Raw genomic sequence first — 25,722 nt, 5'->3', positions numbered from 1 at the left:
TGTTGAAATCTGTGAAGCTGTGTTACTTTGTCTGCCTGATTTATTAGACCTGATTGGTCTAATAAAGAGCTGAGTGGTGGATATCTGGGCAGAGAAAGACAGGTGAAGCTGGAAGAGAATAAATGGGAAGAGAAATGTGGGAAGAGATCAAGGAGGAAGCAAAGGAGAAAGACACCAGGGGCCAGCCACCCAGCTACACATCCAGTCATGGAGTAAGAAGGAAAGAAAGGAATATAGAATATAAAAATGTAAAAGCTCAGAGACAAAATGTGAATGGGATACTTTGAGAAAGGCTGACCAGAAATAAACAAAGCCAAGGGCAGGGCACTCATGAGTAAGAATAAGCCTCTGTGTGATTTATTTGGGAGCTGGGTGGTGGGCTCCCAAAGAGCAAAGAATAAAAAGTAAAAGAAAGAAAAATAAAAACAACCAACAAGTGAGTACCCATGTTTCCTCCAGGGAGAAGCTGGACCACACTCCTCAACGTTGTGTGCCCGACTGAGTGAAGCCCATGCTAGGAGTGTCCCAACTGGTGTGGCCCTGGCATGTTCATACATTGGCAGCATGCCCATGGGCTGGGGAGGGGTGATCGGACATGGGTCCACGATGAAGCCTGAGGTGTGGGTGGAATGCCGTGGAGATAGAGGGAAAGGAGCAGGCTGAAGGTGGGTGGATATCAACCTTGGGAACCAAAGCAGGCTGTACCAAAATATCGGGTTCTGTTGGGGGTCCCTATTCCCTGGGACGTTCCTTGACATGGGCGGGGAAAGAGAGGAGGAAAACAAGTGAACCGAACAAACCCTAAAGCCTGGAGGTGGAAAAGCTCCTCCATATTGATGGGTAAATATCCCCAAAGTGGTGCCATTGTGCAGACAGCCAAGTCCTAGTTTGCTGGCTCAAGGCTGCTGAGTCTCCTGTAACATCCTAAAAGCCTGTAGCTGTGCTGAAGCCCACACTGAAGGCTGCCATGCATTTTGCATTTTGCAACCGGATACAAAATAGAAGCCCAGTTGTAGCAATGCCTTCTTATTCTTTTTTTTTTTTTTTTTTGCAATTGTTTGTCATTTATTTTATTCAGAGAGCTTCTGGGTTGGTGAACACATTGGGGTGCAGGGAGGGCAAGTCGCACTGAGCGACATGAAAGCCCTGTGCAGTCAAAACAGTCACCTGGGACACAAACCCTTCAACTGGCTGGGTATGCCCTGATAGGTGAGCTAGACTGTCCGTTCTAAGCCAGGGATGGAGCATGTTCTTTGTGGGCTCACTGAGATAGCTGTGTGTAACGAACCCTGACATTTCCATGGTGTTTCAGTCACTTGGAAAATTTCCTGAGGAAAACAGAAGATCTCTTCTTTTGGAGCAAAATTTAAATCCACCTCCAAGTAATATATAGTTAACAATGCTGATGTTAACAATTGTAATTATTGTAATTTTGCCAGGGGCCATAAAATATCACTATGGACTCAAAGCATTTTAGACAAACTGAAAGGGTTAAGAAACAAGGGTAAGAAAAAAGAAAAAGAAACAAGGGTAGGGCAGCAATTAGGATAGAGATCCAACAAAGAGATCCAAAAAGATCCAACAAAGCCCACTTCCAGCCATGAGAACATCATTTTAAATCACTCAGCAGCCCCAGATGAGCAGTTGCGCCACAGACATCCAGGGTGGCCACTTACAAATGAGAAACAGAAGCAGAGAAGTCCAATCACCCCAGTGAACTGGCACAAGATGTGGTTCAAGAACATAGAAGGGATCAGTTGTGGTGGCACACACCTTTAATCTCAGCACTGGGGAGGCAGAGGCTGGCAGATCTATGTGAGTTCGAGGCCAGCCTGGTCTGCATAAGTCCAGGACAGCCAGGGCTACACAGAGAGACCCTGTTTCAAAACCAAACCATACTAACCCCCAAAAGCCAAACCAAAAACCTGAAAGGGATTGGGAATGAAGGGAAGTTCCCCTTAGTCCCAGTGGCCTCAAAGAGATTACCTCTCATAACCAATGTTTGGTAAAAGATCTAATGTAGGGACAGTCAAATTCTAAGAGATGCATAGGAAACAGCGTGGGAAGATCTGCACGGGACTTTCATGCTCCTCAGCGTGAGTTGCCCTCCCTGAACCTCAATATTCACCAGCCTGGAAACTCTCTGTATATACTACTCTTTGATAATTTTGTACATGCATCAATGTATGTTAATCATATTTCTCCTCCCTTTCCCCCTCCAACTCCTCCTGGGTCCCTTCCTCAATGTCCCTCTCCCAACTTCATGTTCTCTTCTTTTAAAAAATTACTCACCCAACCCAACTGGTGCTGTCTGTATATGCATGGGTGTGGGGCTAATCACTAGAGCATGGTCAACTTACCACTTGAAAACACAACTCTCTTCCCCTAGCAGTTATGAATTGTCAAGCTCCTTAGCTAGGGGTGGGAGCTCACATACCCTTACCTACTCATGCTGGAGTATTGACTGGCTTGAATTTTGTGTAGGTCTCCTGCAGACAACCATAGCTGCTGTGAGTTCTTGAGGACAATAGTCCTCTCGTGTCTAGAAGATGCTGTTTTGCCTTGGTCCTCACTGACTTCTGGATCTTACAGTCTTTTCTTTCCCTCTTCATAGATGTTCTCTGGGCCTTTAGATCTTCATATTAACAGCCTCTCTAATGAGGACTAGAGCTACATAAACCTGTAGGCATAGAAATCCGTATTTTAAAGAAACTTTGTTACTATATCCAATTAACAAAGTAATAGTAGTAGGTTCACCTCTAGGACCTATAAGCTCCATAGCTGTGGGTTCTTGGCCAGATTTAAAGTACCAGACATGTGTTTCCTCCTGTGATGTGAGCCTGAGAACCAATCAGAAAGTTCATGCTACTATTGCACCTGTGGGCTTGTCTTTTCATGCCATGTGTTATCATAGTTTGCAGGATTCACTCCTTGGTGTTCTACTCCACAGCACCAAGCTCCTAAAACCCTTAAGCATTTCCCAATGTGAACGTCTTTTATTGTTCATGGCTAATCCCCTTTCTGCTCTACCTAAGTTCATGTTAATGTTGTCTAGAGCCCCTAGACTTCTTCAGGATGAGAACTGGTCATCAGAAAGATCCAATGTGTGATGAGAGAGTGGAAACTTTCATACCTGAAGAAGTCTGGAGATGAGGCCTCACCAACTCTTTAGTATTGGTTGCCTACCAGAATTTTATGGGAAGAACATATTGCTGAAGGCACTATGCACTTTGGCCACAGGACTAGAGAAATCATGCTGTTGTACTGACCTGGAAGCTTCTTCCCTGAAGACTGCTAGCATTCATTAATACCAGAAGAGGCTATGCCGGCTGCTGGGGGAGAAAAGACATCAAGATGGAATCTCTACATATCTTTGATTTGACTTTTCTGATGGCTAGTGAAATTGAACATTTTTCATGTTTACTGGCTATTTGAATATCATCTTTTGGAACTGTTCACTGCATTAGCCTATTTATTGATTACAGGTTGTTTGATTTCTTGTTCAGTTATTAATCCTCTGTCAATTGCATAGCCACCAAAGATTTCTCTCCCAATTGTAGGTTCTTTATTCAACCGACTATTTATTCGACTATTTCCTTTTCTGTACAAAGTCCTATTTATTTTAGGAGGTCATACTTGTCAATTTCCTGAGTAACTAGAGTTCTCTTCAGAAACTCTATGCTTGTATCTTCAAGTCTTAAAAGCATATTCTTCCTCTATAAATTTAAGATCGTGTCTGTGTGTGTGTGTGTGTGTGTGTGTGTGGTTCCTCCTCAAATGCCATTCACCTTGATGTTTTGAAAGAGGTTTTCTCACCAGGATCTGGGGCTTGCTATAGGTTAGGCTAGCTGTCCAGTGAGCCCTGGGGATCCTCCTACCTTTGCCTTCAGAGCACTGGGATTACAAGCTTATACTAACACATTAGGCCTTTTATGTGGGTGCTGGGGATAGAACTAATATCTTCATGATTTACCAACCAAGCTCTCTCCCCAGCCCTGTCAGGCCTTACACTAAACTAAGCTCTTTATCAATTTGGAGTTTATTCTTGTGGAGGATGCGATATAGGGATCTAGTTTCATTCTACACTTGGGAATCTAATTCTCTCAGCGACATTTGATGAAGAGGCTCTCTTCTATCCAATATATATTTTTGGCATCTTTGTAAGAAAATTAGGTGGCTGCATTGTACGGGTTACATATGGGTCTAATTTTGTGCCAGCACCAACCTGCTTCATTACTGTGGCCCTTAGTATAAGCTGAAATCAGAAATGGTGGTACCCCAAGCCTAATTTTTTTCTGCTCAGGATTTCTTTGGGGACTTTTGTGCTTCCACATTAATGAATTTAAGGGAGGGTGATATGGGGGAGACTAAAGAAGGAGAGGTAAAAGTAAGGATGTTTGAAAAAAGCCATAGGGAAACATTGTTTTATAAGCTTATAAGCTTATTTAAAATACATAATATATATGTGCACACACAAACATGTACATGTACAGCAACATTTACACGTATAACTTAAATGGAATTATGCCACATGGAAGAGCCTCAGTGGCCATTACGGAAGACATCACTTCTTCAAGCCATTAGTCATTGTGGGGAGGGGCTCAAGAGACCCTCAACACAGTGTAGGTTACTGCCATTGACCTTGTTTGCTTTGCAGAACATAAAGGTAAGACTGTATTCTTGAGGACACCACATGTTTTGGACAGAGGACTTGGAGGAGCTGAGCTGTATGTGTTTGTGGTACCCATGGACCTTAGAGGAGAACCTCCACCTGCTGTCTTCCTAAACCAGTATAATTTTTAAATGCTTTTCATTATGCCCAGAATCACAGAGCTCTTACCCCTCATCAAAGAAACTTATTTTTTTCAGCAGATAGAGACAATTACAGAAATCCACCATGAGGAGCAGATAAGGGGCACAGCCATGTCCCAGACCCATAGAAATGGTACAGTCTTCCCCAGTGAGGCTCAGAGAGAAGGGAAAGCCTCCTTCTGGTCCAAGTACAGATGCTACAAATGATTGGCTTTTAGCTCAACCACAGCTCCCGCCACCCCCAGCTTTTTACAGCATGAGACTACTCCCTCGAGTAGCCTATAGAGACTCTCTAAACTTGCTTCCTTGATTAAGCTGTGTGAAACAAATTCCATAAGGCTGCTGCTGCTGCATCTCCATCAAAGTGCACGACCCACCTGATCCCACCTTTTCTGCATGTGTGTCCTAGTTAGGGTTACTATTACTGTGATAAACACTGTGACCAAAGCAACTTGGTGAGGAAAGGGTTTATTTCAGCGTATACTTCCCAATCATCACTGAGGGAAGTCAGGACAGGAACCTGGAGGCAGGAGCTGATGCAGAGGCCATGGAGGGGAGCTGTTTACTGGTTTGCTCCTCATAGTTTGTTCAGTCCATCTTGGACTACCAGTCCAAGTATGGCACCATCTGCAATGGGCTGGGCCCTCGCCATCAATCACTAACTAAGAAAATGCCCTACAGTCAGATCTAATGGAGACATCTTCTCAATTGAGGTTTCCTCCTTTCAGATAACTCTAGCTTGTATCAAGTTGACATAAAAGTAGCCAGCACAATTGACCCCTTGTCAGCTTGACACACAAACACGTTACTGTTAAGCTATAGCCTTTTCTTTCTTGTTATTCCCTAGTAGTATACATTAACATAAACATTACCATATAAACATTCCAAAATTTAAAAGTTACACAGAAATTCAAACACTTAAAAATTCAGTCTGTTTAGAGGAGAACAAGAAAAGAGCCATTTATAGGTTTGAATTTAAAACTGGCACTAGGGAAATGTCTAAGGACCTACAAGGATGACCCCAACAATCTGAGCAACAGTGGAGAGGCTACCTTAAATGCCCGTCCCTGATAATGAGATTGACAACTACCTTATATGCTATCCTAGAGCCCTCATCTAGTAGCTGATGGAAACAGAAGCAGATACCCACAGCTAAACACTGAACTGAACTCCTGGAATCCAGTCTCAGAGAGGAAGGATTGATGAGCAAAGGGGTCAAGAACAGGCTGGAGAAACCCACAGAAACAGCTAACCTGAACAAGGGGGAGCTCGTGGACCCCACACTGATAGCTGGGAAACCAGCATAGGACTGACCCAGAACCTCTGAACGTAGGCCTCAGTTAGAAGGCCTGGGCAGTCTTTGGGACCTCTGACAGTGGAACCAGGATGTATCCCTGGTGCACAAAGGGACTTTGGGAGCACATTCCCTTAGCCTAGAGACACGAGGGAGGGCCTGGGCCCTACCCCAAATGACTTGACAGATTTTGATGATCCTCCTAGAAGACCTCACTCTCCCTGGGGAATGGGTGGGGAATGGGATGGGAAGGGGTGGTGGGTATGGGAAGGAGGGAGAGGGAACTGGGATTTATATGTAAAATAAGAAATAATAATAATAATAATAATAATAATAATAATAATAATAATAATAAAATTACCCTTAAAATTTTCAGTCTCCTTAAAATCCAAAGGGGCTGGAGAGATGACTCGGGGGTTAAGAGTACTAACCCAGATGACAGCTCACAACTGCCTGTAATTCCAATTCCAGGGGACCTGACACCCATGATGAAACACCAATGCACATAAATAAAAACAAGAACCAAAGTATTTTAAAATTCAAAGTCTCTCAACTGCGGGCTCCTGTAAAATAAAAAATAAATTAAATACTTTTGTAAGAGGGGAGAACCAGGGCCCAGTCACAATCTGAACAAAGCAAACCAAACTCCAAAAGTATATGTCACTCAATGTCTAATTATCTGGGATTCACTCATGATCTTCTGGGCTCCTCCAAGGAGCTTGGGTCACTTCTCCAGCTCTGTCCTCTGCAGCACACAAAGCTTGTTTTCTAGGCTCCAGCTGGCTCTATTCTGGTTCCTCTCCTCACTGCTACTGTTCCTGGTGGTCATCCCATGGTACTGGCATCTCCAAGACACTCAGGTCTTCTGCTGCAACTGGGCTGAACTTTCACCAATATTCTGTCCTGGACTCTTCATGGTGTCAAGCCTCAAGTTCTCTTCGTGACCCCTCCAGTCATGGGCTTCAACTAATCCTGAGGCTGACCCTTCACCAAGAAGCTAAGCCAAGCCTTAGCTTCTTTCCATGACCCTTTTGTACCTTCAAAACAAATACTACCTGGGTGATGCTTACACTACCAAGTTCAGCTGCCAGTATGAAGAACAACCTTGGCTGCCCCTGGAACACAGCTTCTGTGTGCTGACCCTGAGGAAACACTTCCCAGAAGACTTCACCTCAGTGATGCTGGTCTCTGCTCAATCACAGCTGGTTCTACAGCCCCAGCTGACCAGACACCACAGATTCTTCACACAAAAGGCTCTGTAGAGTCTTTGCTTTCCTCTGAAACTTCACAAGCCTGGCCCCCATTGTCTGCACTGCTCTCCACACTCTTATTTCCAAGATCTCTAGAACATCCCACTGAACTCTCAACACTCAATGGCTTCTCTTGCCCTATTTTCCAAAGCCCTTCCATAATCCTCCCCCAGACAAGATTATCAGGTCTGTACAGCTAGGATATCTGAATATTCTTTGAATCCCCCAAGACAGCGCCCCTTACCAGCAGGAAGTAGTTTGGAAAGAACGACGCCCAAATTCCCAAATATTGTGTATAAATGTTTGTTTTCATTTAATTGGACTTTGTTATATAAAATTAAATAAAAAATACTCTATATGCATAAAAAAAGATTATCAGGTCTGATATAATAATGCCCCATGATCTTAGTGTCAATTTCTGTCCTAGTTAGGGAGTGTATTGCTGTGATGAAACACCATAACCAAATAAACTTGAAGAGAAAAGAGTTTTTCTCAGCTTATACTTCCAGTCCATCACTGAAGGAACTCAAACACATCAGGAACCTGGAGGCAGGAGCTGATGCAGAGATCTTGGAGGAGTGCTGCTTACTGGCTTGCTCAGCCTGCTTTCTTACAGAACCCAGGACCACTAGTTTAGGGATGGCTCCACTCACAATGGGCTGAGCCCTCTTGCATGAGTCACTAATTAAGAAAATGTCCTACAGCCAGATCTAATGGGGGCATTTTTTCAGTTGAGGTTCCCTACTTTCAGATGACTCTATCTTGTGTCAAGTTGATATAAAACTAGCTAGCATGGTGTCTGTGTGCCTTTGATTTCTACATTCCTTTGTCACCCTAGTTAGGTCAGTCCTTAAGCTGTGCAGATCACATCAATTAGGCCATTCAGAATAGGGAATATCTTTGGGTGTGCCCAGCCCCCAAATAGTGGACCTACAGTGCAATCCTTACACCCAAGGGTCAGGGAATGTCATGAAAGAGGGAGAGAAAAGATTGTAAGAGTCTGAGGACCAGGGTGCCTGCTGTGAAGTAGGGTCTTCTAGACATGATAGGGATGGTGCACTCATGAAATCTCAACACAGGGGCATCTAAACAAGACCTACATGGACCTGTTAGCATACATGTATGGGGGGCAGGTTTCATAAGGTTTTACCTTTAGACAAAGAGCTATAGGCAAGCAATGGCTGCTGAGGAGAGAGAATCAGTTTTCTTCAAAGATGAACCCCCTGATAAGTGGTTAGCCCTAAACACATGTGTACATGAGCAAAACTAAGTAGACTCAGTAGGTTTTATATAACATACATGACACACCACATACACACACACCACACACCACACACACCACACTAACACACACCACACACACATACCACACACAACACACACACAATACACACCACACATACACCCCACAGTCTCCCCACCACACACACAAACACACACCACAGACACAAACTCACACACACTCACATACCACATATACCACCCACAGCCCCCCACATCACTGCCCCCAACACATGTACACACACATCACACATACCACACACCACACACACAAACACACACACACACCACACATACCACACACACACACCACACTAACATACACACACCACACTAACACACACCATACACACATATCACACATAACACACACACAATACACACCACAATACACCCCCACAGTCTCCCCACCACACCCACAAATACACACACACACCATACATACAAACTCACACACACACACCACATACACCGCCCACAGCCCCCCACACCACCGCCCTCCCAAAAACACATATACACACACACCACACATACCACACACACCACACACCACACACACACCACATACACACACAAAATACATACACACCCCCCACACAAATACACACACCACCACCAACAACAATAGTAACAAAGGAAGACAAGGCCATGAATTTTAGATGGGGAAGAGGAGGGATGGAAAAATACAAGTACAGTATGAAATTCTTAAAAAATTTAAATTAAAAAGAATACAAGGGCTTGAGGATGGGATGGGTAGGTGGGTGTGGTTGTTGAAGAAGTTAGGAGAAAGAATGGGGGTGAATATGATCAGAAAAAATTTTATAAACTTCTCAAAGAATTGATAGAAATATTTTAAAAAATAAGATAGCCAGTTCAGGGTTACAACTCTTAACTATGTAACTTAGGAAGGAAGTTGTGGTAGAAGTTAGAGAGCAAAGCCAAGCCAGGATAGGTCATATTATTTTAGATACGAACTTTATCTAAATCCAGTTTTATATACTTTTTCATTCTTAGCATAGCCAGAGAGAGTAGCATAGGCCTCCCTTTAAGTTGTTTTCTAAGACTCTGCCTTAAGTTCAAACCCTTGGCAGCTCAGACCCTTTCCCTGCTGTTCCGAGTCTTTGCCGTCACTCCAAGTGATGCAGGCATTTCCCCAGTGTCCTTCTCACAGCCGCCTTCACCTCCTTGTTTTTCAGGCTGTAGATGAGGGGGTTCAGCATGGGTGTGACTGCGCTGTACTGCAAGGAGGAGAGCAAATCCAGGGAAGAGCCAGATGTGGGCATAAGATAACGAACCAAACCCGACCCAAAAAACAGGACCACGGCTATGAGGTGGGAAGAGCAAGTATTAAATGCCTTGCTCCTCCCTGTGGTGGATTTCATGCTCAGGATGGTGGAGACAATGCGGGCATAAGAAAAGAAGATTGGGAGAAAGGTTCCCAGCCCGTGCAGCAAGGTGGAGCAGATCAAGATGTCAACGTTGATGGAAATGTCAGAGCAAGATAGAGGAAAGAGAGAGGGCAGCTCACACGTATAGTGGTGTATGATGTAGGCTTCACAGAAGTCCAGGTTGACAGCCAAGAGAACAATGACTACTGAGCTAAGAGAGGCCAGACCCCAGGAGAGCAGGACCAGCTTCTGACAGAGTTCATTGCTCATTATCTGGCCATAGAGCAGCGGGTGGCAGACAGCAGCATAGCGGTCATAGGCCATCATTGAGAGAAGAAAGGCTTCAGTCCCTGCAGTGATGAATACAAAGAAGACCTGAGCAAGGCAGCCCTCTATGGAGATGCTTTTCTTCTCAGACAGGAGGTCCTTCAGCAGCTTTGGTACCGTCACGGACGAGAAGCAGAGGTCCAGGAAGGACAGGTTGCTTAAGAAGAAGTACATAGGTGTGTGGAGGTGGGAGTCAGCCCTGATCACCAGCAGCATCATCAGGTTTCCCGTCATGGTGAGGAGGTAAATCCCCAGGAAAAGCACGAAAAGTAGAGCCTCCATCAGGGGGTCGTCAGAGAGCCCAGTGAGGATGAACTCTGTGATGGCGCTGCGGTTCCTCCAGGCCATTTGTGGATGGCACTTCCTTGAAATAAAGTAAGAAGAGGTTATATCTCTAGTGATTGTGACTATGTTCTTTGGGGTGTCACCCCATCTAGCCTGTCTCTCCACTTTGTCTGGACTCTGCTCAGGAATCTCAGAGCTGCCCTCTTTTTGTCTTGGTGAGAATTTCAAATCTTGTTTGGTCATCATTGATTTCAAGTCATAGTTTTCACATACGTCAAGAGAATTCTATCCATTCCTCACTGGCATTTGCAGGGAAAGTGTGTGTCTCTGGACTCTCCATTTACTCATAGTCTTAGTGTCTACTTCACTCAATTCAGAAATGTAAAAATGTATAGCACATGTTTGCAGACTCTAATCTCTCTCTCTCTCTCTGTTTAAAGTAGTGCACTGGCTCATTACCAGGGCTGACTCCATTAGGTACAGTGAGCACAGTGCCTGGGGTCACAACCTTTCAGTGGCAGGGTGAAAATATTTTTCTATACGATTAGAGTAATCTGGGTATGGTGGTGAAGACTTACAATCTCAGCACTCTAGAAGCTAAGGCAGGAGGACTGCTGTGAGTACCAAGTCTCGGGCTACTTATGTATTACTAGGTTAATTTCAGGTACAAAATGAAATGCTTCCAAAGAAGGAAGCATTGCATGTAGCGAGACCAATTTTAGTTATCTTTATAACGATATAATCATAAAATATAAACTAAATTTTTATGGGAAGAGGGAGCCACGAAAGCAAAGCAGCTGGCATGCATAGAAGTCTCAGGGGCCCCACAGACAGCACACTTCAGTAGCTCAGCACACAGAACTTTCTCAACCCCTCTCTCTCTCAGCTGCTTTCAAATCTGTAAGAACAGGTAGGACATTCTCATCCCTAGGATACAGAGCTTTGTCCCTACTTTTTCTGTGAGAAAATTGGTACCCAGGGATGTTTTGTAATATCAGTTTGGCAACATGTAAAAGAAAAATTAATGATACAGCTTTCCTTTGGCTGTCAACTCTGACTAGCTGGGATCACAGTGAAGTTACAGTTTCTTACTTTGATATCCACCACCCGCCCTTAATCTTTCAACCATTTTACTTGTTTTTTTTTTTTTTTTTTTGGGAAAAAAAAGATTTGTTTCTTTCTGTGTCATTGTTTGCATTTTCTAGCACTTTAAATATATCCCCCTTTTTAATTTTTCGAATCTAAACTTCCATGAGCTTTCCAATATCACCTAAAAACTACATAAAACAATAGCTTATCTTGGTGACTTCCCTTTTCAACCCACACTTTCTCTTGCTTTGGTTATAGTCTGAATTGTGTCCCCTGCCCCCATGTCAAACATGCATTTCAGTTACCTTCTGCAGACTGTGACACAGACCATGATATAATAGCTGTCTTAAAACATCACTCTTTGGACACCATCAGTGCTCATTTCATACTAGTTGCAGACCATACCTCTTCTACTGTCCTGCAAGCCCCCACTCTATGGCATGTTTGGATAAGAGTCTGGCTACTGTAATTGTAATTGCATCCCTCAACAGCATTAGTGCCCAGAGGAGGTATTGCTGATCTTGTCTAAGGTGACTGTTGCTGAATTTCAAGGGTGCTGTCATCAACAGAGTGCATCCTTCGAATCACTGCACCATCCTCTGATGCTCTCAGTTTTGGAGAGGCCACAAACAGTGCTGCATTAGTTCAGAACACTGTTTGCATTGCTGCTGTTGTTGTATTATTCTTTTCTCATCTTCTATCATCATAATATCCATTATTATTTGTTAAAATTTACATAAACTGTGTCCAAGAGGGCCAAGAGTACAATGCTCATGGTAATGATGATACTAAAAATATTGAAACCTGATTGTGGGCTGTGTAAATAAGTCATCATCCTGGGTAAAGATCCTGTTCACTTGCCCCTCGTGATCCAATTTACCAATATTCTGCTTCTGTTTGGTTTCTATAATCAGCTTCTATGGTAGGCTTCTACATTTTAAAAATATCTCATCTTGCTTATTTAGGTATTCATGATTCCAGCCCTTCTGTTCCTTACCATAACCTTTAGACAGGCAATAAACTAATAAGAGAAATGTAAATTCTGATAATTAGCGAATCTACCAACTTGAGCTACAGCCCATCTTAGATCCAAGTCTAGGCCACCATTGTGCCTGGACAAACACCTACCTTTGTGTGCTGGGAGGTTAGAGGCAATGATGGGGTAATGCAGGCAGCTGGAGAAGTTACTTTAGAGGATTCTGCACAGATGAAACAGTAAACACTGTTGAAAGCAAATGCTTTGTAATCCATGTAAACTGGTCAAGCAGGAGACATTTTCTCTAAAGACTCGGACATTTCAAGGTGTTTGTACATAAAGCTATCCTAAAAATCTCTTCTATCCATCTCAGTGCAGAATAGCAGCTGCAGGCTCTGGTGATAAGAACACTGGGTCCCAGACAGACAACTATAGTATGTACTCACTCATAAGTGGGTACCAGACATAAAGCAAAAGATACCCGGCCTACAATCCACAGTCCCAGAGAAGCTAGAACCCTCTTCCAGCAACAATTGGAAGCAGGTACAGAAATCCACAACTAGGCATTGGGCAGAGCTCCTGGAGTACAATGGAAGCAAGGGAGGAGTGATAATATGAACAAAGGAGTCAAGACCATGATGGGGGAAATCCACAGAATCAGCTGACCAGAGCTAGTGAGAGATCACTGACTCCAGTCTGATAAATGGGGAACCTGCATAAGACTAAGCAAGACTCCTTTAATATAGGTGACAATGGTGTGACTGGGACAATATAAGAGGGCACTGGCAGTGGGTCTAAGATCTAACACTAATGCACAAACTGACTTAGTGGAGCCCATTCTATATGAAGAGATAGCTTGCTCAGCCTAGACACAGGGGTGTGGTGGGTGAGTAGAGAGGTGTCTTTGGTCTTGCCTCAATGAGATGATGGGACAGGCTTAGTAGATTTCCTAGTGGGGGGCTTATCTTCTTCAAGGAGCAGATGGGAGGTAGAAGGGGAATGGGGGGGGAGCAGGGAGAGAGGAGGGAAGGGAAACTGGGATTGGAATATAAAAAATAAATTAATAAAAAAGTGCCAAAAAAGAACACTGGGTGCTCTGGAGGACCTTTTCCTTTGGGGTGCCATCCCATGTCGTCCATCTCTGCGCTTTGCCTGGCTTCTGCTCAGGTATCTCAGAGCTGCCCTCCCTTGTATCTTGGTGAAAATTTCAAATCCTGTTTGTGTTTTTTAAATCCTTCCCTCAATCTGAAGTTTGTATGAGAAGACAGAAGCTGTGTCTCTCATTTGCTTTTCAAGTTATTACAAGGATGTGAGACAAAAAATGTCTTTCTCACACTAGTTGCTTGCAGACGTTGTTGGAATAAAGGAGTGAGGGGTTGGTGTGGAAGGTGAGCCACGAAAGGCGATGGGGGGGATCCTGGGGTCAAGGACTGCCACTCAGGCTGTAGGCACACGGGGAATCAGCGTAGGGGTGGACAGCAGGGCTGACAGCAGGAAGGATTGCATTTTGACTTTCTGAACTGTCCTGTACACACTCACACTGTACCTGTGGTGAGCGGATTTGAGGATGGCTTCAATAACAGCAAAGCCATGGTGCAGTTTGGGGCACAACCTCAATAGCCCTACATCTATTCCTATACATTCACTGCATTCTAAGGGTCTGCTTGCTTTAACCTCTGCAATCCCTCGGACTGAAAGGGGTTATGCTAGGTCTTTAAGGCGTTCTGTAGTCAGTGGTAATGAGGGAGTGAATAAAGACTTTTCTGATAAGGCATCTAAGGCAGCAGGTACAAATAGACCTTTTGGAAACACAGAGGCATTTGGGTCCTGAGATGGGGCGATGGTCTGCCAGGGGTTAGGATGGGATGTGCCCATCTCTAGTTTAGGGATGAAGGCTGGGAGGATCAGGATGGAAAGAACCAATCAGAAAGTAGTAAGAGGTGTGCAGAAAAGGGGAACAATTAGCAGCAGAATTTAAGCACACAAACAGGGACACAGCAAGATCAAAGAGTCTTACCTTACCATTCTCTTGGCTTTTCTTGGAGGGAGTAGCTGTATGTGTCCCATCTTTCTCATCATGACAGACATTTCACAGGAAAAAAAATCTTCATATGAGGTAATCCCAACCTTAGGAGTCTGATTCTGCACAAAAGACATGTCTTCTCTTTGCTCTTAGTGAGCACAAGATGCTAGAATAATATAAACTCCAGAACTGTTGGCTATCTCACAGAACCACAGTTATTCTGAGGACCTCAACCTGAGTGCCATTCTGTAACACAGGACCCTGGGGGAAGAGAAGGGCATCTTCTGCCAAACGGTTGTTGGGAACAACAGGCATGCGTTGCTTTCAAGCCTTGTCCAGCAGCTTCAGGTGCAGCAGCTGACTTCATTTATTTCTTCTGTGACTTTGAATATTCTTGGAGAATTTAAAGAATTTAAAGAAACAGATTCCTCTAACAGAACCAATGAGAAGGCTCTCTGTGGTTCGGCTGGGGCCCAGGGGAAACTGAGCCAGTGTGAGGTTCCCTGAAATCCCAGCCCAAAACTGAACTCAGCTTCCAGTTTGCTGAGAAGTTGAGTTTGGAGCCCCAGGGGATGACCTGCGGGGCAATACTTGAACATATGATCTATGACAATTATTTAAAGCCTAGAAGTCATCTTTTATTAAACTGGTGGAGGAAAGGAGAAAAAAGGGAAAGGACTTAAGGAAAAAGTAGAAAACATACCTTTTTTCCCCATGGCAGCTTGGGGCTGGGAGTGCCTGCTGGTTGCTGTCAAGGGGGCAGAGCTGTGACACATAACAGACACCACGTCATTTTCTAGTGCACTTTGTATTTTTTTTTATTTACTTTTTATTTTTTAAGTTAGTTTCAAGTATTCCAGGGTGGTCTTGAACTCAGTATGTAGCTGAGGATGACTAAGACAATTGGTACCAGCATAGTGGGGTATTGCTGTGACAGATCTTATCACATTTTTGGGAGAATTGTGGAAGGGCAAGAAAAGTCATTGAGTGTTGAGAGCTCTGTGGAATGTTCTGTGGGAACTTGGAAGATAAGAATGTGGAGAGCAGGGCAGAAGATGGAGGCCTGGCTTGTGAAGTCTCAGAGGGAAGATTAAAGATGCTATCATTTTATTATTTTGAATTAAGATCCCATGGTTCTGGTTAGCTGGGCCTGAAGAATCAGCTGTGATTAACAAGACACCAGAACTACTAGAGAGAAACTTTGCTTTGCTGGGATTCTTGATGCTGGTCAGCTGGAGCTAAGAAATTAGCAGTGGTTGAGACCAGCATCACTGAGGTGAAATCTTCCGGGAAGTGCTTCCTGAGAGCACAGAGAAGCTATGTGCCAAGGTTGTACCTTGTGCTGGCCGCCTAACTTGGTAATGTGTAAGAGTCACCCAGGAGGCATGAGGGGGTGATGGATAGCAGTTGAGGTTTGGCATTGTGACAGGCCAGGATGGGCCATTGATGAAGGTGCAGCCTCAGGATTAGTTGAAGGCCAGGACTGAAGGGGTCGTGCAGAGAAGTTGAGGCTTGGCACCATGGAGAGAGCCTATGAGAGGCTGTAGGTGAAAGTGCAGCCCGGTTGTAGAAGACCTGAGTGTCTTGGAGATGCCAGTGCCATGGGATGACCACCAGGAACAGCAGCAGTGAGGAGAGCCTAGAAGACAAGCTGTGTGTGCTGCAGAGGGCGGAGCCAGAGAAGTGGCCCAAGCTCCTTGTAGGAGTCCACAAGATGGCGAGTGAATCCAGACAACTGGACATTGAGTTATTGACACTGATGGAGTTTGGTTTTGCTTTGTTCAGACTGTGACTGTGCCCTGTGTTTTCCTCTTTGGAGAAGCTATTTAATTTAATTTTGACTTTACAGGAGCTCACAGATGAAAGACTTTGAACTTTTAAAAGAGATTTTGGATTTTTAGAGATTATTTAGTTATTAATTAATTTTTTGGTTTTGTTTTTTGAGACAGGGTTTCTGTGTAGCTTTGTAGACCAGGCTGGCCTTGAACTCATGGAGATCTGCCTGCTTCTGCCTCCTGAGTGCTGGCGTTAAAGGCGTGTGCCACCACCACCACCTGGTAAGATTAAATGTTTTAAAGAGATAGAAATTTCATTGAGTTTGGATTTGTTAAGACTGTGAGACTTTTAAAGTTGTTTATTTTTTGTTTAAATTTATTCTTTTTATTTTATGTGCACTGGTGTTATGCCTGCTTGTATGTCTGTGAGGTGTCAGAGCCCTGGAACTGCAATTAGACAGGTGTGAGCCGACATGTGGGTGCTGGGAATTGAACCTGGGTCCTCTAGAAGAATAACTAATGCTCTTAACTGCTGAGCCGTCTCTCCATCCCCATTATTTGTTTTTAATGTGATGTCGTGGGGATGAATAAGAAAGGAAAGCTGTGACTTAATAGTGATGTGCTTGTGTATCAGATTGACAAGGGGTCAGCTGTGTTGGCTTGTTTAATGTCAACTTGATACACAAGCAAAAGGTACCAGAAAGGAGGGAAACTCAATTGAGAAAATGCCTCCATAAGATCCAGCTAGAAGGCATTTTAAAAATTAGTGAATCACAGGGGAGGGTCCAGACCTTTGTGGGTGGTACCATCCTTGGACTGGTGGTCCTGGGTTCTCTAAGAAAGTAGGCTGAATAAAACGGGGGAAGCAAGCCAGTAAGCAGCACTCCTCCGTGGCCTCTGCTTAGCTCCTGCCTCCAGGATCCTGCCCTGTTTGAGTTCCTGCCCTGACTTCCTTCAGGGATGAACAGTGCTGGGGAAGTGTAAGCAAAGTTAACCCTCTCCTCCCCAAGTGGCTCACTGTCCTGGTGTTTCATTGCAACAATGGAAATATAACTAAGACTACTGGCATGCAGACACAAGCATGGGGGTAAACAGAGTTAGTGCTTTTAGCACTTCTGGAAGGTTAGGACTTGATTCTGTGAAAAGCAGAGCTGCTGTGGACTTTGTTGGGGACAACCAGGAAAATGGTGTAAGTAGGGCCATATCTTCTCAAAGCTACCAGTTAATCCAGAGCAGGTCCATTTTTAGCTATTTCCATCTTTCCTGTTCTTAGGGGATATTTAAAAATATAATGTAATCTGAGCTAAAGAACATTTGATCTAGTTTAATTCTTCACTGATTCTGTTAGGAAACAAGAGTGATTGAAAATGAGGCAGGTGCTGACATCATGATTTCCACACCGTAAATTTCTTTTGATGTAGGTCCAACAAACATGAAGACTATAAGAGTTTAATTTACTAATGAGAAAAGTGCATGGGGAAAACATAATGGATGTACCTGTGTTCAGTGTTTGTTAGTTTTACCAATGTTTGTTTTGTAAATGTATGAAAAATATACTCAATTTTACATGTTTCCTTTGAGATAACACAGTACACCCAGTTTATAGATTATAGACTCAGTACCAAATGGGTGGTCATTGATCTCATGGAGGTAAATAGGATAATTCCAGGAAAGCATGTACAGCGGGAAGCAAAGATTCCCAAAGACAGAATTGTAGGTGAAGTGTATATTTATGGATGGTAGAAGTGTAAAGTTCGAGGAGACTCAGGTGGGCTTGTCTTTCTGCCAGGGAGTGACCCCCAGGAAGTACAAAAGGCATAATGTGAGGAGGAAGGAAAATGTCAAGAGCCCCCTGGCTCAGGCAGAGGACAAGGAGCCAAGGACCTGGAAGCATCCCCTCAAAAGTCCCCCTTTATGAATGTGTCTCTTGTTTGAGTAAGTCTTCTCTGATGTTTTCCACCTGACCATGTTGGTGTCACCCACCTGGCCATGTTAGTATTCAACTTCTGAGCAGAAGTAAGAAGTTGGGACAAGACAGTAAACACCAACAAAGGAAGGAAGTCTGAATATGGCCTGAGTTGAATTGACATTGTATGGTACAGTTATCATTTATGACTGTCATTTACCCTTGACAGTTTATCCTTAAAGTCAGATGGTGTGTCTTGATCATCATCTTTCTATCTGGCCTCGAATCAATTGTTTGTGAACATGTGAGTATGACTCTGAAGATAGGAGTATGACTGGGAAATAGAAGTGAAGGAAGATTACTATTTTTTTTGGAGATAGATTCTTACCATATAGCTCTTGAATGCATGACCTTCCTGCCTCAGCCTCTCAAGTGCTGGGATTACAGATGTGTGCCATAATGCTTGGGCAATTTTTATGAGAGAACAAATTGGTATGTTTCCATATCTAGAAAGTACTTATGGAATAAAATTTAAACTGGTAAACACTTATGTGTAGGGTCTAGGAGGAGATGGTAAAGAGGCACACAACCCAACACACACACACACACACACACACACACACACACACACACACAAAGTATAAACCCAGATTTATAAAATATTTTTTATGATAATGAAATCAAATAATGTGTGGATATAGACTGATTTCTGGGCATGGAGGAAAACGAGATATTCTGGTCTTGGGAACAGGAGATCCTTGAAAGTTTAAGGAGAAAGGAGCATTAGTTGCTCTTATATTGCTGTCATAAAACTTCATGTGTTTGTTTGGGCTTAAGGTTGCAGAGGGCCAGAGTGCCTGCTGGTGGAGTGGAGGCAGCATGTGGCAGGCACAGCAGATGGAATAGAAGCTGAGCGCTCACATCTTAAACTCCAAGAACAAAGCCGAGAAAGTGAGTAGAAACAGTGTGACTCTCTTAACTCTAAAAGCTCACTACCAGTGACACACTGCCTCCAAAAAGGCCACACCCTCTAAGCATCCCCAAAGGGTAGCACTAACTGGGGACCAAACATTAAAATGCTTGAGACTATGGGGGACACGTTCTCTAAACCACCACGATTACAATGGTCAAACCATTACAGAGACTTGCATTCTGGGTACTGAAATGGAGAAAGTATGTCATGAAAGTACGAAATGGAGAAAGTTTTGTGAATGTAATAGAAGAATAAGTGGACAAAGACATTGGAGTCATAGACTGGGCTTCCACAATGATGCACCAGGGGCTCCGAACAGACAGAAAGAAAAGGAAGCTGTAACAGAGTGATGGTGATGGAAGGGATGAGTGAGGAGCTTGTATTTGAGAGGCACAGTGCAAGCAACAGTGAGATGGTCAAATGGTAGGAGAATGCAGAGGACATGAGAATGACCATGCTGGCACCACTCAGCCAGGATAAATGATTAGATCTTGAGGGATGCTACACAATGCCTAAGTCAAGTTGAATGAGAGTGAATGGCATTTGGCATTGACAGCCAATCTGCATGACCCAACACCATTAATGCTGGAGCTGGCTGTCATGTCACTAGGGACTGAGACAGGCAAGACCACTATCAACTTAACACCAGTGTGCAGGGCAAATAGAGTATGAACAGTGGCAGATCAAATCAATGAAAGCAAAAGAGGAATTTTAGGAATACCCTTTTAATCTTTGGGCTCACGTGTACTGGGATCTCAATAGCTCAGTTTCCATGCTCTTAGGGGCCCACAGCCATCACAACTCTCATTCTCCTGGTCACAGCGACTAGCTTGTCATGGGCTTTCCTTAGCCCAACCTTGGGCAGTTTTTCCTGCTTGAACCTTATTAATTTGATTCTGCCACCATTTAAGCTGTTTTTCTTTATCCATTAGCATGATCAATCGCTTTCTTATTAAAAATGAATCCCTCAACCTTTGTACCACTCACTGATACTTTTTATACCTCTATTGAACATTCTGAAGTCTGGCTTCTACGTCACTGATAACACCAGTTATCTTTCTTTTACACACATATGGAAAGATTATTTCAGAGCTGTGGGTATGGACATGTCAGGATAAAATTGTCTCAAACACATTCTCCTAAAGATGGATCACTGGAGTCTTGCTTGTTGCTTAAAAATCTTTACAACCAAAATTAGATTTCACAAATAATGACATTGTCTCAATCCTTTTAGAGACTAGTGAATTGACTTTCTCTCCCCCCCTCTCCTATGCTCTGTGTAATTTAAACCTAGGATCTCATGCATGGTTCAATTAAAGCATCTTATTAAGGTATGTCTGACATGTAAAATTCTGTACACGATCAGTTTGGAGATAAGTATAAACTCATAAAACTATCACTATAGTTGATGCCTCCAAAGCACAGCATGCTTACACAATTCCATACAGGCATGCTCTATGTATGCAAGACATGCTGTAAGGTAGATGGACAGAACTTACAGTGTAGGATCAAAACCTTCTCTACAAAAGGGGACTGTGATGGCAAGATCACCCAACAGTTGGGGAGCTGTGCAGTAGCTTGTGACAGACTGGGGATGCTTATCAAAGAATGAAGCTGCTGAAGAGATAGGAAGTCTCCAGCCTTGCCTAGGCATCATAACTACATGAGCATGACATCACTAATCAGTGATCCACACTAGTAGCCTAACCCCACCAATCAGGTCTTCTTTTGAAAAGCCCACCATTCAGAGGAAGAATAAAAACAGGACAGCTCAGGCTGGTGAGGATGTGGAGTAAGGAAGACCCTCAGTCATTGTTGGTGGGAGAACAAACTTGAAGAGGCACTGTGGAAATCAGTGTGGCAGTTCCTCAGAAATATGGGAAGCTATGAACCTCAAGATCAAAGTATACCACTCTTGGGTATATACCCAAAGGATGCTTCATCCCGCCACAAAGACACCTGCTTAACCACATTCATGGCTTTTCTCTTCATAACAGCCAGAAATTGGAAACAACCTAGATGTCCCTCAACAGAAGGATAGATAAAGAAAATGGTACATTTACACAATTTAATATTAGTCAGCCACAAAAAGAGTGAAATAATTCACAGGTAAATAGGTGGAACTAGCTGGGCAATAGTGGTGTATGCCTTTAGTCCCATAGTCCCAGCACTCAAAGGCAGATCTCTATGAGTTCAAGGCCAGCCTGGTCTACACAGTAAGTTCTAGGATAGCCAAGACTACACAGAGAAATGCTGTCTTGAAACCCCAGGAAAAAACATAAATGGAACTAGAAAAAAAATGATCCTGAGTGAGGTAATCCAGACACAGAAAGACAAATATGGTGTGTATTTGATTATATGTGGACCTGTTAAATCATTGGCAACCAAGCTACAATCCATAGAGCCACAAGGGTTAGGTATAAAGTAAGGGGCTAGTGGGGTCAGATAGATCTTGTTAGGAATGTGAAATAAAATAAGTTATGGTTGGATGGTGGGCTGGACAGGAGGATCAAGTTGAAGGGGGTTGAGGGCAAAGGGGGACAAGGGAGAGGAAGTGAGGAGAAGTGACTAGAATTAAGGGGCATTTGAGGGTAGTAGATACAATACAGTAGAAGCTTCCTAAAAATAGCACTGTGTGCTCTTAACCATTGAACCGGGCTATTGGAGAGAACCTGAGTTTGTGCCTCAGCAACCATTATTAAGCAGCTTACAATAGCCTGTAAATCTAGCCACAGGGGATCTGATGCCTCTGACCTTCATAGGAAGAACCTTAGCGAAGTGTTGGAAGACACTTTTTCTTGAGACATCTGCTAGATTACAATATGGTGTGAGAATGGCTGAACTACAGAGCTCAAATTACATTCAGTGATTCCCTGTGCTAAATTTGGGGTCCTAAGAGGAACCAGTGAACCTCCAAACTTTGGGTGAGAAATTTAGACAGAAGCATGTGAAAACCTTAAGCTCCTTGAACCCTCTTTGCTTGGTACTGTCTTGGCATTTTTTTTTATGCATTGATTTTTGGGAAAATATAGTTCTGTTAAATATCAGTCTGCCTGAATCTGTTTTTATAAATGTGGTTGAGATTAAGTCAGTAGACTTTAATAAAACACATTGTTCTTCACAGTGAGATTTGGCTTTAGTATGATTTTTATATTATACAGCTTATGGTTTTATATGTTTAGAAGTAAAATTTTTAATTATTTCTTTTGTTTTTGATATTATATTATTATTATATCATTCCCCTTCTGTTCAGACATTCCTATATGTCTCTCTTTGCTCATTTTCAAATTCATTATTTCATTAATTTTTATTACATACATATACATATAACTTTTTCAGTCTGTATAATGTTACCTGTATGTAATTTTTCAGGGCTGAACATTTGCTATTGCATAACCAGTTGATGTGATCTTCCCTGGGGCAGACTATTTCTCTGTGTCTCAAAATTTCTTAGTTGCCTGTTGCTCTTTGTATAGAGCTGAGCCCTCATGGTCTTTCCCATCCACTTTGTTGTCTAAAGGTAAATATTTTTGTGAAAGAAAAAAATGACTTGAATTTATATTAAGTAGTTAAGGTCAAAATAATTGTTGGCTTTATGCCTACTAAGAATCAGGAGGTTTGGAGACACAGCTCAGCAGGTAACAATACACACTCACAGTGTTTGAGACACAGCTCAGCAGGTAATGGTACACACTCACACTGTTTGAGACACGGCTCAGCAGGAAACAGTACACACTCACAGTGTTTGAGACACAGCTCAGCAGGTAACAGTACACACTCACAGTGTTTGAGACACGGCTCAGCAGATAACAACACTCACAGTGTTTGAGACATAGCTCAGCAGATAACAACACTCACACTGTTTGAGACACAGCTCAGCAGGTAACAGTACACACTCACACTGTTTTTGCCAAGGCCCTGATTTCCAGTCCAGCATTCATGTCAGGTGTTTCAACCTCCAACTCTAGGACATCCTAATCCATAAGGCCTAATCTATGGAACTGAATTCATGTGCATATTCCCCACCCCAGACACACATGCATACACATAATTAAAAACAAAATAAAAAGTATTTAAAAAAGAATTTATCAGATAAATATAAGACTATTTCATTTAACCTACAGATCTGAAGAATCAAATCAATAATAAGTTTCACCGGGTCATGGACTACAATGTAGATTAGTAATTGTCCAGTACACTTTTGGAGTCAATGAATTAATATTTTATTTAGAGTAACTATTTGAGAATATTGATTTTTTTTCAGATTTTGAATCACAATGACTTTAGCCCAGAAAGTATCTAATTCTATTATTCTATTCTAGAAAAATGTGAATAACATTAAAGTTTAGTAAGACTAACTTGAAAAATTATCAGTGCTTCTGCTCTTTTTAGTATTTTATTTTATCTATGAAAGGTCCTTATTATGTGTGCCACCATGGGCAGTTTTGAGGTACTGGCGACAAAACCAAAGGCTTCAGGAAGACTAGGCAAGTACTCTACCAACTGAGTTACTCCCTGCGCTGAGGCTTTGTTATCTTCCAAGGTCTGGATTTGAACGTGTAGATGTTGTAACTCTTGTTTATTAATAGACATTTAATGATAGATTTTGTCTTCCCCGAAGACTTCACTGCAGTGCTGAATAGCTTTAGCCTGCAACATTCTTATGTCTACAGTAGTCCTCATGCAGTCTTGAGTCTGTGTTGACCTAAGATTTTCTTTCATTTTTCATAAAGTTAAAAACTCACCAAGTCTTCTGGATTAGCTTCCGAATTCCCTAAAGTGGTCATTGGACCCCCCCTTGTTTTTGGTGGGAGCAAGGGAACTCTGAACTTAGAGCTGTGTACTTACTAGTCAAGTATTGTCAAGTACTCTATCACTGTGCTGTGTTCCCAACATGTATGGGTCCATTTTGGTTATTTTGTTGTCATATTATTCTCCTCTGTGGAATACTATCTTTATATTCTGTTCCAACCAACAAAATGTAGACTTTCTGAATAAAAATCCCAAATCAAGAGCCTGTACCCCCAAAATATCTGACACTGTGTGTTTGAAGGATGTGGGATAAAAGAATAAATGTAATTATGCCATTTTACATAGTTCATTACCTAAAGCAGATACTTTCTCAGTGTCCTATTCACAGCTGCCTTTACCTCCTTGTTTTTCAGGCTGTAGATGAGGGGATTCAGCATGGGTGTGACTGCGCTGTATTGCAAAGACAAGAGCAAATCCAGGGAAGAGCCAGAAGGAGGCATGAGGTAGCAAAGAAAGCCTGACCCAAAGAACAAGGTCACTGCAGCAAGGTGGGAGGAGCAGGTGGAGAAGGCTTTGCTTCTCCCTGTGGTGGAGCTGATGCTCAAGATGGTGGAGACAATGCGGGCATAGGAGAAGAAGATTGGGATAAAGGTTCCCAACCCATGCAATAAGCTGGAGCAAAGAAGGACGTCGATGGTGATGGAGATATCGGAACAGGACAGGGGGAAAAGGGCAGGCAGCTCACAGGTGTAGTGGTGAATGGTTTGAGCCTCACAGAAGTCCAGGTTGATAGCCAAGAGGACAATGATGGTTGCATTGAGAGAGGCCACGCCCCATGAGACCAAAACAAGCCTCACACACAACTCAGTTGTCATCACCTGGCCATAGAGCAGTGGATGACAGATGGCCGCATATCGGTCATAAGCCATGACTGATAGCAGGCAAGCTTCAGTCCCAGAAGAAAAAAACACGAAGAAGACCTGAGCCAGGCAACCTTCTATGGAGATGCTTTTCTTCTCAGACAGGAGGTCCTTCAGCATCTTCGGTACCGTCACAGACGAAAAGCAGAGGTCTATAAACGATAGGTTGCTTAAGAAGAAGTACATAGGTGTGTGGAGGTGGGAGTCAGCCCTGATCACCAGCATCATCATCAGGTTTCCCGTCATGGTGAGGAGATAAATACCCAGGAAAAGCGCGAAAAGTAGAGCCTCCATCAGGGGGTCGTCAGAGAGCCCAGTGAGGATGAACTCTGTGATGGCGCTGTGGTTCCTCCAGGCCATTTGTGATTATTTCCTTGGAATAAAGTGGAAAGAGGGGTGAGGTTTCCTGTGGTTTTTGTGTTATCTAGGACATCATCTTGCTTGCTACTACATTTTCCCCTGCTTTGAACTTCAGCCACGGCATCTCAGACTGCTCTGCATACACTGTGGGATGGGTTTTATCCTTCTTCACCATCATCACTCTTGACTCACTGTGTTTACGCAGTTCAGTGAATTCCATTCCTGCTCCACGGGGTTTACTAGACATGTAATATTGCAGGGTTACTTACACATGTAGTTTTTACTTCACGTCCTATCTACAATAGCTCACA

The 25,722-nt window shown here is 43.1% G+C and overlaps 2 protein-coding genes across 2 annotated transcripts; both read right to left on the bottom strand.

The window, feature by feature from the left end:
- Positions 1-9,764: 9,764 nt before the first annotated feature.
- On the bottom strand, positions 9,765-14,784 carry LOC127225586 (olfactory receptor 8S1). Its single transcript, XM_051189080.1, has 3 exons — positions 14,720-14,784; positions 12,855-12,925; positions 9,765-10,716 (listed from the first exon to the last, which is right to left on the bottom strand). The coding sequence occupies exon 3, from the start codon at positions 10,698-10,700 to the stop codon at positions 9,765-9,767; it is 936 nt and encodes a 311-aa protein (XP_051045037.1). The 5' UTR covers positions 10,701-10,716; positions 12,855-12,925; positions 14,720-14,784.
- Positions 14,785-24,484: 9,700 nt separating this feature from the next.
- On the bottom strand, positions 24,485-25,411 carry LOC127225585 (olfactory receptor 8S1). The gene has a single exon (XM_051189079.1). The coding sequence runs from the start codon at positions 25,409-25,411 to the stop codon at positions 24,485-24,487; it is 927 nt and encodes a 308-aa protein (XP_051045036.1).
- Between the last annotated feature and the right edge of the window lie 311 nt (positions 25,412-25,722).

This window comes from Phodopus roborovskii, unplaced genomic scaffold (assembly GCF_943737965.1).
Source record: "Phodopus roborovskii unplaced genomic scaffold, PHOROB, whole genome shotgun sequence".
Taxonomy (NCBI): domain Eukaryota; kingdom Metazoa; phylum Chordata; class Mammalia; order Rodentia; family Cricetidae; genus Phodopus; species Phodopus roborovskii.
Note: the sequence above shows the minus strand (reverse complement) of the source record. Positions and strands in the feature narration are given on the sequence as shown.